General features: G+C 58.8%; 1 protein-coding gene across 4 annotated transcripts in view; it reads left to right on the forward strand.

The window, feature by feature from the left end:
• SH3TC1 (SH3 domain and tetratricopeptide repeats 1) overlaps positions 1–13506 on the forward strand; it is a 47704-nt gene that overhangs the window by 25671 nt on the left and 8527 nt on the right. For 3 of the 4 annotated variants that reach the window (XM_044267860.1, XM_044267863.1, XM_044267862.1), the window contains 8 exons: positions 542–618; positions 1281–1476; positions 3160–3293; positions 5117–5158; positions 6696–8360; positions 10376–10556; positions 11488–11638; positions 12764–12886. In XM_044267860.1, coding sequence (XP_044123795.1) covers positions 542–618; positions 1281–1476; positions 3160–3293; positions 5117–5158; positions 6696–8360; positions 10376–10556; positions 11488–11638; positions 12764–12886 — 2569 coding nt within the window. The remainder of the gene's footprint in view (positions 1–541; positions 619–1280; positions 1477–3159; positions 3294–5116; positions 5159–6695; positions 8361–10375; positions 10557–11487; positions 11639–12763; positions 12887–13506) is intronic. The other variant, XM_044267861.1, reaches the window with a different exon arrangement.

Here is a 13506-nt window from a genome sequence, read left to right on the forward strand (position 1 = left end):
CTTGAATTCATGACTCTGAGATCAAGCCCTGAGCCGAAATCCAGAGCTAGACGCTTAGCTCTTTGGAGCCCCCCAAGGTGCCCCTACTCTGGCTTGTTCTAGAAAGCTTCTGAGGGAGTTAGCTGTGTAATGTGTACCCATAGCCAGGAGACACAAGGCAGATAGTCTGGGGAGGGTGAGGACGGGTAGCACAGACACTCCTCACATGCTGAATGTGGGGTGTTAACAGGGCTTGGAGCTTCCTGGCAGCCAAAGCAAAGAGAGAAACTTGATGACCTGACGTTCAGAAGCTGTGAACTAAGCTCCTGTCCTGGGTGAATGGAGGGAGGGCCCCCAGGATGCCAGCCTGGGGCGGGGGGCAGGAGGCACCTGAGTGGGACAACACAGGGATCCCTGCAGGTTGTGCGGCATGCATGGGCCTGACGTGTGTGTGTGTTTAATCAGCCAGGTAGTGGAATTTGCTCGGGTCCCTGGGGGCTGCTGACCTGTCCAGTTGACACAGTTCGAACTTTCCCTGAAATCCTTTCTTGTCCCACTCCAGATGGGCTCTTAGGGTCCCCTGGGACCCCATCGACGACTCTGTGAGTGGACCTGTGACATCAGATATCCCACTGATGGGTAAATGCTTTCACTGGCCTTTCTTCCCTGGGAAAGGGGTGGGAGACTTGGGGCAGGCACCAGCATTCTGGAAGCTTCTGTGTTCACCCTGAATCCTCCATAAGCTGGAGGGGGTGGTTAGACTCCCGTCCAGTTGGTGCTGCAACAGCTAAGGCTCAGAGAGATCCCACGGGCTGGTCTAAATTCATGTTATGTGGTATGGTGAAGCCAGGGCAGGTCCCTGGCTGGCTTCTTAGGTCTTCTCTTGAAAAGACAGCATGGGCCCTTGGCTTGGGGCTCCTGGTCCAGTGCTCTCTGCTCTGCCCTAAGCTGGCTGCTGCAGGGATGGCCTTGTGTACCTGCTCAGTGAATATAATGCCCCATGGAAGAGGGACTTGTGTTTACTGCATCTGCCCTGGGGGGTTTCCTGGCCTGACCTCACCAGCATAGGACAGAGGAGAGATCCCTGACCGTGGCGGGGGACACCCCTGGGCCTCAGTTTCTTTTCCTCAGTGTAGGGATCAAGTGCCCCCTCCAGGGACCACTAGAGGCCCAGCCCCTTGGGTGCAGAGGCCACACTTCATCGCAGTCTTGATCCACCCATTCCTGGGAGAGAGCCCCCGGGGTCTGCCCCCAGCACTGACCGTGTGACCCTTCCCTTCCCTTCCCCTCTCCCCCCGCAGCCACAGGCCTGGCCACAGTGGTGGCAGACTACCAGGGCTCCGGGCCTGAAGAAATGACCTTCTGCAGCGGCGACGTCATCGAGGTCCTGGGTGCCCAGGTGCCTGGCCTGCCCTGGTGCCTGGGCCGGCACACGGCCTCAGGCCAGGTTGGGTTTGTGCGGACGAGTCTCATCAGTGTGCAGGGCCAAGTATCTGAGTGAGTAGCTGAGGCTTTGCCCCCTCCTAAGCCCGCCCTTGTGCCCTAGTGGGGGGCTGCTCCCTGAAATCCATTGTGTTCCGGGGCTGCCGTGACTGTCAGGGCTGAGAAAGTAGAGGGCTCTTCTGTCCCAGTTCTCTGCTCTATCCTCCTGTGCCCCCCACCCCCGCCATGGGTCTTCCTAGAAGGACATGAGGCACTGGCTCAGGGCCTACCTCCTCCAGTGTGACCTCATCCTAGCTAATTACACCTGCAAAGACCTTTTATTGAATTCTGCGTGTCCCCACTGTGTGGCCCCAGGCAGCAGCAGGGGCGTCCTGGAGAGCGATCCACGAGCACTGCTGTGCCCCTCTGTGGTGCCTTTCTGTTCCCTTGGCCTTGAGCTTCTGTGATGAAGGCCTCAGACGGGGAGCCTGGCTGGCAGTCCACGGGGACTCCCAGCACCAGGAAGGTGTGGCAAAGTCTGACCTCCTTTCTCTGTTGGAATGTGTTTCTGCACTAACTTCACCTTCAGGACCCTCTCTCTCCCAGCCCTCACAGCTGGCGTTCCTTGGAGTGCTGCCTGGGGACCCTGGGTCTAGACGATTCCCGTCACGTCTCTGGGTGGGGAGGGGGGTTGCACAACTTCTGCACTGATGGCTGGGCTCTGCATGGCTTAAACCCACCCCGACCTTGTCCAGGCACTGAGCTGGATGAGCTCGTCTGTCCCCTCCCTGACTGCAGGGTGATGGGGCCGGTGGAGAGCCCGGCACATTATTGTTCGCTCAGCATGTGTTGACAGAACATCCATCCTATCTATTCCAGACCCTGCGTTTTCATCCTTTGTTCAGTGAGCAAACTGGTGGCCGAGCTTTTCCCCCACTCTCATGCATTATTTCAGACTTAGGGTAAAGTTGCAAAGAGGGCAGGGAATTCCCGTCATCTCTTCACCCAGATTGCCCAGATATGAGTGTGTTAATGACAGTTTTCCCCATTTCCTTGAGTATGAACCCCACGCAAGTTGGCTCTAACATGCTGCCTCTTTTCCCGGCGAGTGGGGTGGCATATCCCCAACACTGCATCCCCACAATCGGGAGATGACCCTGCTGCAGAGCTGCTCTCTGCGGACCACGCTCAGATTGTGCCAGCATCCCAGTCCTTGCCCTCTAAACCCAGAGAAAGTTCCAGACCACGTGGCACCAGGCTCTCCTGAATCAGAGATAGGTCCTTCATCTCCTTGTCCTTCGGGACGCCTGCCCCTGAGGAATACAGGCCTGGTGTTTGGTTGGGTGTTCCAGACGCTGCTATGAGATTTTCTGCAGCGTCTCAAAATAGCTCCTTCCAGTTTCAAAGTGCTTTCCAGAGTTTCATACTAGGCTGCTAATTTAGTCCTATAAGGTGCAGATCGCCTGTTCCTTCTCCTTGCTCTGCGTCCCATTTTCCGTCTCCCCGACTTGGAGCAGGCTCGTGCCTGGTATTTGTGTGGGGTGCCGTAGGGAGCACCCACACAGACCGTAATTGGAGCCGCAGGAGCTCAGGATGGGAAGGGACTGATTCTGTCCGCAGCTGTCAACCACCCGCCTGGCAGGGGAAGGGGCAATTGAAGTGGGGCCTTGCAGGCTGCCTAGAAGCTCACTAGAGAGTGGAAATGGGTCTTCCTTAGGAAATGTGCCGTTTTAAATAAAGCGCCTTCTTTTTTTCCAGTCTGGAAAATGTGATTTTTCTGAATGAGGAAGAAAGGTCATTCTTCAGCAGTGAAGGGCGCTTTTCTGAGGAAGACGCCAGGCAGCTACTGAGGAGGGTTTCTGGTGTGGACGTCTGCACAGTGTACAGCTTGGGTAGGTCACAAGACCTGCAGCCAGCCGCCCCCTCCAGACAGGTGCCCAGGTCGGTTTCTATGGGCAGATCCCCAGAAGGACAGGGAAGGGTTTGGAGCCAGACCGCTTTCCCACAGGGCCTCACTGGCTGGTAGCCTCCAGTTCTAACTCCCCAGTCCCAGATATGGGCGTCCCCCTGTCCCCTCAGTGGAGTGGGATTGTTCTGGCTTCCGTGCACTGTTCACGGTAACCCCCATATCCGTTCCCTTTCCAGGAGGCCCAGCTTCCTCCATTGGTCCATAGAGTGCATGAATGCCAACCTCTGGGCACTTAAAAGTGACCAACAGATGCTCTTGCTGCCTGTGGGGCTTCTGGGGCAGTAGACAGGCCAGACACAGAGAGAGGGACAGAGAAAGGGGCCCGGAGATGCCTCCAAGTGACCCCGAGGCTCCTGCTGCCCGAGGAGCACTGACCTAGGAGCTACTGTTCCCTTGCGGGGGCGGGGGGGGTGGCATGCAGGCCTGGGGCTGGCCCACTGCCCACAGGCCTCCCCTCCCATGGTCTGTGTGGGAGCGACCGTTCTCCCATTGCAACAGGGCAAACAGGGCAGGCCTGGGCTCGTATGGCTGGGGTCTGGCAGGGTTGCCTGACCTCTGCGGGGGCCAGGGCTGGACCCCAGGGCTGCCACCCCTTGAAGATAATGCTTCTCCCTTCACCACACCACCCTGTCCTCAGGGGAGCCATGGCTGTGGGTGAGGTGGGGAGCATGTCAGCAGCAACAGGGGGAATGGCGCTGGAGCAAACTCGCTGGTCGGCAGCCGGGGCGCTGTGGTCGCCGGTTCCTTCATCCCGCAGATGGAGGGGAGTACGTGTGTGCTCACACACACACACACACACACAGGTGCACACACCTACACATCACGTGTGCAAACACACGCACATACATCACACACCTGTCCACCGTGCATGCATATCCATGCACACACCAACACAGCATGTGTGCAAACGCATGTGCACATGCCTGCACGTCACACACATACACACGCAGCTACACATCATACGTGCACACATGCACACACCACACCTCTATATCATGCATGCACATGCATGTGCAAACATGCGTGCACACACACACCACACATATCACACGCGCACATTTACATACACACTTCTCACGGTCTGCATGCTGACGTGCGCCGTGGGAACTTCTCCACCAACAGCCAAGTTAACCTTTCTGGGTTCCCACGGACTGGTGTTTCTTCCTCGAAAGGCAAACTCAGATCTCAGCTGAGCATGTAAGGCCGGCGTACTATGTCTGCTTTTCTCAGGAAGGCTATCAGCACCAATCAGTTGGTGGGGTGGGTGCACTGAGAGAGAGGACCTTTTCTGCAGGGGGCCACGGAGCTTCCCGTGAGCACACACATTTGTCATAGCTGATGTCACACTTCATAGGACGTTTCTCGGCCAGCTGCTAGCATCAGCCCATTTTCAGGAGGTGGAAAACGAGGCTTTGGGAAGGCCTGGCCCTGGCACGAGGAGGATGGGGATGTAGGTGGAGCTCCCCCGGTTCCTAGGGAGAGCCCGTGAGTCTGAGGGCTGCCTGTGATGGGGAGCGCGCCCCTGTTCCCAGAGCAGTGGCCGCAGAAGCACGTGGTCTAGGGGGAGGGTAGGGACAGGCAGAGCCTGCTAGTTGGGGATTCTCATCCCTTCGACCAGGGGAGGCCCCAGCCCCACAGCCCCTCAGGCTGCTGCAATGTTCCTGTCCCAGAGTCACTGCTTCCTCCTGACATGGCCTCTTCTGGGGTGCTAGCCAAGGGTGACGCTTCTCTTCTCTCCCATTTCAGACAGATTAGAAGAAGCCGAGTTTGAACAGCTGGGAGATCAAGGTAAGTTCTTCCCACAGGGCAGAGTCCTGTGTCCCCATGGGGATGAGTCAGGGCCTCGAGGAATGATGAAGGCAGAGATGCAGAGCTGGGTTCGAATGGGGTGCTGGGCAGGGACCTTACACCTCCGTGGGGGAGGATGGTCAGGTGGGGTATCCCCTCCATTGCCTGAGCCCATGCCTGACAGGGGGTTCCTTTCTTGAAACCTAGACCAGTTGAAATCTCTATTTGGAGAGGATAAGGGGTGTTGGCCCTGGATTTGGAGCTTTGAGCTGCAGAAACCCCTCTAGGACCCGCCTCTTCTTCCCCTGGGAGCTGGTTAAGGGAGAACCCCTCCTCCCCCCACACCTCCATCTCATCCCCCTCCTTCCCCAGATGGTCTGATCAGTGAGATCCTGGGGACTTGAATGCCCGAGGCCCCACTGGGGTTCTCTGGCATGGGGTCCACTGAGATGGAAACAGGGAAGGGCCACTTTGGGTAATGGACAAGGAATGTTCTGGATATTCCTGGGCTGCTCCTGGCACCCCCTGCAGCTTGGGGCTGGCTGAGTGAGGGGAGGCAGGACCTGGTGGCATTGAAGGGGCTAGGGTCACTTTTACAGCCACGCCTTAGGTAGTTGGGTCAGACATTTGCCCCTGAACCACACTGAATTCTTTCTTACTCATTTAGTTCTATTTTATTCATTCAATTCTATTTTAACTAAGATAATTAATTCTGAACATATTTTTTGCAAGTGAACTTGAAAGAGAAGAGTGTTTCTATGCTGGTTCCTTCTTCGCAAACACACTCCCCTTTAAGCTCGTGTTTTGGAAATGCCTCCGTGCACTGGCTCCATCCAAGGCCACCAGTCTGGCAGGCGGGCACTGGAGGCAGCGGGTGTCCTGAGATTCTCCAGCACCTCGTCCCTTTAGTAGCTGTGGGCTTCATATTCTCAAACCAGCCAGGGGGAACACTGGGGTGTCTGGGAGCCATTCCTCAACCTTCCTGCCAGACATGGTCCCAGGCGCCAGCGGGACAGAGGGACATAGATGTCGCTGTCCTCCAGCGGTACGGGTTTCATCCGTTCTGTGGGTGGCTTTTGAACACGTGCTGACCCATTGCTCTGACTGGCTGGTAATGATTACATGGGGGTCCTGCACCTGACAAGAGTCACCCCCCATCCCAAGCACTGGGAAGTCCCTCAGAGGCAGCTGTAGCTGAGAAGGTGGACATCTCTGTCGGTTAAGTGGCTTTAATTCTTTCGGGCGGGAAAAGAACTCTGAGTGATCACTCAGAGTGCTTTCAAATGAGAAGCATAGGAAGGGGTTCACTGGGTATAAAGCTTAGCCAGAGGGATCCCTATTCTTGTAACCATGACTGAGTTCCCACTGAGCATTGGGTGCTGGGCTCTGGGCTCAACCCTTCATGTAAATTTCGATTCCTGGGTAGGGGAGACTCAGGCAATACCTGATAGGGACCCTGAGGCTCGGAGGGCTGTCTCTACCCCAGCCTAGACCCAGATCAGACTCTAATCCATCCGGGGGTTTTGGTGCTTTGCAGAAATGCCTCTGCCTGGCCTGCATCCAGATCCATGTGAGACCCTCCAGAAGGTGAAGAATGTTCTAGAACAATGCAAGTCCGGCCAGGGCTGCCCCGAGGAGCCAGTGTCCTGGGGTCTGTGCATGGCGTCCAGTGGTACAGGCTCCCCGCACAGTGAGGATCCCGCCTTCTGCTTGGACTCGGGGGCTGACTGGGCCCACCCAGAGGTGCTGGGCTCACTGCTGCTGTTCTTGGACGCGCCTGGGTATGAGGCCTGCTTCCGTGGCCTATATGACCTCTCCCTGCCGGGGCTGAGCACCCTGTTCCCGGGCTTCACCGACGAGGAGGAGCTGGCTGAGCACCTGGCACAGGCCCGGGGGGTGGCCAAGAAGGCCGGCTTCCCCATGGCTCTGGCCAGGCTCTGCTTCCTCCTGGGGAGGCTGTGCGTGCGCAGGCTCAAGCTGTCCCAGGCCCGCGTATACTTCGAGGAGGCCCTGGGGGCGCTGGGTGGCCACTTTGGCGATCTCTTCCTCGTGGTGGCCGTGTATGCCAACCTAGCCACCGTCCATCTGAAACAGAAGAACAAGGACAGGTGTGCCCAGGTGGTCCCCAAGGCCTTGGCCTTGCTCGTGGGGACGCCCAGCCACCTGTGCAGCTCCGAGGCAGAGTCGCCGCTCCTAAGGCTCGCCCTGCGGCGGGCCATCCTCTGCCACAGCCCCCAGGCCGAGGCCCGGGCCTGCTTCCTGCTGGCCAAGCACCACACCCGCCTCAAGCAGCTGGAGGAGGCCCTGCCCTTCCTCGAGAGGCTGCTACTGCTGCATGGGGCCATGGGCGCTCCAGAGGCCGCATGGCCCGTGGACTGCTACCTGCTCCTGGCAGACATTTACAGCCGCCAGTGCCTGCCGCACCTGGCACTCGGCTGCGTCCGGGGGGCCTCGCTGCGGGCCCGGGGCTCACCGGGCAGCGCACTCCGGAGTGTGGACCTCGTCCTCCGAAACTCACCCCGGCTGCACCGGCCACCCGCCCAGACGGCACTCTACCTCAGGCAGGCGCTGGCCTCCGTGGCCCCCAGCCCGAGCTGGGCACTGCATGGCCTGCTCTGTGCCAGTCTGGCCCAGCTGCACAGTCGCCACGGGCAGCAGGCCACAGCCATCTCCTTCATGATGCAGGCCGTGGACGTGGCCATGGGGGCCGGCAGCCACCTGGCTGTGGACTATATAGTGGCGCTGGCCTGGCTGTACGTGCTTTGTGGCCAGAGCGTGGTGGCCCTGGACATCCTTGAGTCCGTCCTGGACATGGCCGTGGCCAGCGTGGACCAGGAGGGCGTGATCGCTAACATGGTGGCCGTGGCCCTGCGGAGGACAGGCAGGATCCGGCAGGCGGCTGAGGGTTACTACCGTGCCCTGCGGGTGGCCCGGGCCCGGAGCCAGCTGCAGAACCAGGCGGTGGTCCTAGCCAACTTCGGGGCCCTGTGCCTGCAGGCTGGCGCGGAGAGCCTGGCCCAGCACTACCACCGGGAATCTGTGACGCTGTTTGCGCGGCTGCCCAGCAGAGAGTGCGGCCCGGACCTCACCTGGGTGCTTCTGCGGCTGGGCCACCTGTACACCCGCCGGGCCCTCGCCCGGCAGGCCAAGTGCTGCTACGAGTGGGCCTTCCTGGTCGCTGTGGAGACGGACCACGTGGAGGGTAAGCGTCCGCCATACCTGGCTCCTGGCCCCACGCTTCCCCAGGTCCTGACTGCGCGCGCCGGTGTCCTGGGAGATAGCGTGTTTTCTTCCCATTGCTGCCTGGAGCACACCCACCCGGGGTTTGCGACCTGGAGGCAAGCGGTGGTTTTCTCCACCATCCAGGGTGTTGAATGATGGAAACCTGCAGATGTTTGCAGCTGCTGTGAGGCTGACTGGGCGGCGGCTCTCAGAGTATGCCAGGCTCCATGCCAGCTCTGCCAGAAAGGGCACCCACATGGGCTGGTGGCCAAGTGTGGGAACCCGATGCCCAGGTCACAGGAGGCACAAGAGGGGGTACTCCCTGTGATAACGGGAGGCTCCTGGCCCTGGCTCTGGGACCTGAGGGTTGAGCCTCACATGGGGTGGAGGGCAGGCAGAAGGTGCCATCTGTGCAAAGGCTCTGGGGTGAGTAGGCTGGGCCATGCAGGGAAATGCAGTGTTTGGGATGGGCGTGTTGGATGGTGGGTGATGCGAACCTTGGCTGAGGGTTAGGCAGGGGCCAGGGAACCCAGACTGTGGCCTGGAATTTTCCCAAAGAGCACTGGGAAGCCATTGAGGGATACAGGACTCTCACTGAGCCTGGAAAGGGACCCTCTGGACCTAGGAGGAACCAAGAGCTGGGTCCCCAGATGTGCCCTGCAGCCTCAGGCAGGTCCTGGCCATGCTCACAAGGCTTCTGTCCCCCCTCCCCCATGCTGAACCTCGGGGACACTGAGAGTCACGCTGAATCCTCTGTGAGCTGGTTTCAGTAGCCTGTCTCTCCCCAGGCTTGTCTTTTTTATCGAGGTTGACCTTTGTCAGCATCGATCGCCCATCTCTTCTGTGATCCTTTCATTTCTGTAAGATTGATGCTGAGGTCCCGCTTTTGCTGCTGATTCTAACAATTGACAGCTTTACTTCTGGTCTGGCTAAAGAGAAGTCCACTTTGCCCATCTTCCCAAAGATCATCACTTGGTTTTTCTATTCTCCCTGTTACTAATTTATCTTTGCTCTGGGGCCTCTGTTGTTCCTTCCTTTTGGGTCTAGTTACCTCCTCTTTTTCTTGTTCCCTAAGGTGGACATTTTTTATCTGAAATTTTTCTTTTTTTTCTTCCCTTTTAACATAGGCGTTTATAGCTATAAAGTCCCTTTAAATGCTGCCATCCTGCGTCCCATAGGTTTGGGTACGTTGTCCTTATATCTCCACTCATGTCCAAAACCCTTCGATTCCTGTTGTGATGCCTTCTGCCGGCCGCGGGCTATCCAGGAGCCCATTCTTCGTGCCTGCCTATTTGGGAATTTCCCGAACTTTCTTCCTACTGATTCCTGGTCTCATTCCATGCTTTGTATAAGATGTCTGTCCCCTCACAAGTCTTGAGAGTGGCGCTGGGATCCGGACAACAGGACGCACAGGATTGCATGGCCACGGGGTTGTCCTGGTCATCTGTGTCCTTTTCGATGTCTGGATCAGTTTAGTCCGGAAAGCGCTTGACGGTTCTCAGCCCCCAGTTCAGGCAAGGCAAGTAAGGCTGTGGGCTTGGATCCTGGCTTCGTGAAGGAGCTGGAAGCTGGGTCAGAGTCCCAGCCCCGCCATGTGCTGTGTGCCCCAGACTCAGAACTCTGCTTCGGACTCCAGGTGCCTGCCTGCTGCACGGGGAGGCCAGTGATCCCTGCCCGGTCAGCATGGTGTGAAGACAGCCCCTGTCTGGCCAGGAGGGGTTTTGGGAAGCAGAGAAAGGCAGGCCAGGACCCCCAGGCCTAAGAATTGTAGAAGTGGTCAGCAACGTGTCAATGGCAGGTCCTGCCCAGGCTTATCACAGTGTGCAACCTTGAGCAGGTGGCCTCGCATGTCTGGACTCAGATTCCCCATCTGCCGTGACCCCAGCTGGAGGCGCAGAAGGAGCAGGCACAGAGCAGGGACCTTTGAGCTCAGCAAACATCCCATGTCACTGCAGTGTGGGACAGTGATATCCTCTTCCTATCTCCCCTGCCCAGGCCAGCTGCGAGCCGTCCAGCGGCTATGTCATTTCTATAGGACCGTCATGCCCAGAGAGGCCCAGTGTGTCGTCTACCACGAGTTCCAGCTTTCGCTGGCCCGCAGGGTGGCCGACAAGGTGCTGGAGGGCCAGCTCCTGGAGACCATCAGCCAGCTCTACCTGTCGCTGGGCACTGAGCGGTGAGGATGCCGGCCCCGATCCTGGGGCAGCCTCTCTTCGGGGACCGTTTCATTCCTAGTGTCAGTCAGGCTGTGAGCCAGTAGGCCTGGGGGGTCATCATAGCTCACAGGTCCCGGGACAGGTGTCCTCTGCCCACACACCTCCTGACCTCCCGGTGGAGGAAGAGTGAATTTCTGGGCCATTCTTCATGTCCTGGTGGCTTTTATAAGCCTACTGCTGCCTGCCCTGAGTCTCCTCTGGCCAGCACAGCTCTGAGCCAGACAGCCTGTTCCCAGCAGTCCCCCCAGATGTCAGGATGGTGGCCATGTGGACCTGAAGGATTCTTATCCCTGAAGAGGTAGCTGGCTGGCCCACCTTCCTGTGGGCAGAATTCCAGGGTCACGTGTCCTGGGTGACACCCACACTGAGCATCATGAGCAGGTGGGGTGACAGGATGGCCCGGGGAGACCTCTGACCATACCCCCTGCAGCTGGGGACTCCCTGAGAGGCAGGGAAGGAGCCACAGGCTGATCTGGGCCTCCACCCCACACACTTGGGCCTCAGTTTCATGACAGGTCTAATGGACAGTAACCTTGATCGATATGTCTCAAAGCGGGGTCCCTGGACCAGCAGCAGCTGCATCCCTGGGGAGTCTCCGAGAATGCACCTTCTCAGGCCCCAGTCCAGACCCACTGAGAGCAGGGCCGTACTATCGTGGCTGAGTGTGAGAACCACTGGCTAGATGTTTGCTGAGTCTCCGCCTGGCGCTAAGGGTCCCAGCTATGGGCGGAGAGCTCGCATGCCCGTGTCTAGTGAGGGGGGGCGGTGCAGAGACAGGGTGGCCCACTCCCCCTCCCTATGCCCTGCAGAGAGCCTGGTCCCCACTCAGGCTCTGGGAGGAGCCTCCCTGGCCCCAGGAGCGTACTCTTGAGCGGCTGGCTCTGCTTCCAGGGCCTACAAGTCCGCGCTGGACTACACCAAGCGCAGTCTGGGGATCTTCATCGACCTGCAGAGGAAGGAAAAGGAGGCGCACGCCTGGCTGCAGGCAGGGAAGATCTACTACATCCTCCAGCAGAACGAGCTGGTGGACCTCTACATCCAGGTGCCGGGGCGGGGTGTGTGCTCACTCACCCTCCATCCCCGACCCGCTGCGGGCACCTGCTGTGTGCCAGCCCATCCCCGCCCTGGGCCCGCAGCACCCGCCCTGGGCCCCCAGCACCCAGCATCTTCCACAATAATCCCAGCCCCCATCTGCTTGCCCGCCACCATGTTGGTATACAGCAGGTGCTTCCTAGATGCACAAGTGATGCGTTCCCTTGATTGACACACAGAAGAACTTGTGTCGGCAGCATGTGGCCCGTCTTCTTAAAAAATGCATTTATCACGGGAGCTCTGTTTCCAGCCACGTTCCCAAACATGACATGATTTGGAGTAAACTGGGAGGCCCGTGAGGCTCATGAATGTTTTCATTTTTGAGCACCTGCTGTGTACTTCCCTGGGCCAGGGGTCCAGGATTGCAAGTCGGCAGCTGGCGGCTGAGAGAGGGCAGCAGTTTTGACAGCTTGTGGCTCGGGGCTGTGGGCAGGGGTGTGGTGGTGCAGACAGGGGCCACAGGGAGGGTGAGCAGAGGCTGCTTTCTGTAGCAGGGTGAGTGGGGCTAGTGCCCACCTGGGAGGAGGGGCTCACAGTGGTGGGAAACACAGGGGCAAAGGCCAGACATGCATGGGAGTGTGACAGGTCTGGACTGCCCACGGCACCTAGTCCACTGTTGTCTGCTCACATGGTGTTTGCTGAGCACCTTGCTGGACCCAGCAGAGAAGCGACATCCTGAGCAAGGGAAGTGACAGGATGGGAGAGACAGGAGGTATGCGTGGGCAGGTGTTGCCAAGGGCAGTGGAGGAAGATAGTAGAGGGGAAGCTGGAAGGGAGCATGCCAGGGTCTGGGAGCGGTTGGCAGGACTCAGAGCCCCCTCTGAGCTCAGTCGCAGAGTCCCAGACTCAGGGCCTTGGTTGGACGGTGCTCCCCCAGGATATTGTGGGAGCTGATGTCTCCAGCTGCACAGGGTCTAGAACCAGGCCAGTCCCCGATGAGGGATGGAGGTGTGAGAAAGGAAAGAGATACGCAGTGCATCCTCGGCATGCCCTTGAGGGTCTGGGGGTGGGCTAGGGAGGCTGTGAGCTTGCAACAGAGCACTGTTGCCTCATGAGAGTTTCTCCATGCCCATAGGTGGCACAGAATGCGGCCCTGTACACGGGGGACCCCAACCTGGGGCTGGAGCTGTTTGAGGCAGCTGGGGACATCTTCTTCAATGGGACCTGGGAGCGGGAGAAAGCCGTGTCCTTCTACCGGGTGAGCTGGGTGATGAGGACTGGCTCTGGGGCATGGCCCCCCACAGGCCAGGACCTAGGAGTGGGGCTTCATTTCTGGGTGCCTTCGCCTGGGGTGATCTTGACCACCCCTCTACCCCCAACCTGGGAGGGACAGAGAAAGGAGGGACCATCTGAAAGACAGACACAGCTCTAGGCTTCTGGGCCCTCAAACAGCTGGGAGGTGAACCCTGTTCCATCTTGCTGATGAGGAAGTCGAAGCTAAGGGAGGCACAGGACAGCACGTTAGTGGGGGCAACGGCCCCAGGGCTCTGAACTGTAGGAGCCTCCCAGAGAGGCCGGCTTCTCCCTACCCGCCCAGCTCCTGGCGGCTTCTCCCTACCCGCCCAGCTCCTGGCGTGCAGCTCTGCCCTGGGGACAGAAAAACGTATTTTTAGATCTCGGTAGGGGGTGGGTGTTGGACTCTCGCAGTCAGACTCTCATCGCCCAGGGGTGGGGAGCTGGGCTGAGGTTCCCAAGATGGGCGGTGGGTCGCACCACAGCTTGCTCATGGCCCAGTAGCCCTGGGGCCATCAGGGCCACTCCAAGCTGACTTTTCCCCCGGGGACCAGAGCTGAATAAGATGCAGCAGGCTGATGGGGT

This window comes from Neovison vison, chromosome 11, assembly GCF_020171115.1.
Source record: "Neovison vison isolate M4711 chromosome 11, ASM_NN_V1, whole genome shotgun sequence".
In the NCBI taxonomy this organism is placed as follows: domain Eukaryota; kingdom Metazoa; phylum Chordata; class Mammalia; order Carnivora; family Mustelidae; genus Neogale; species Neogale vison.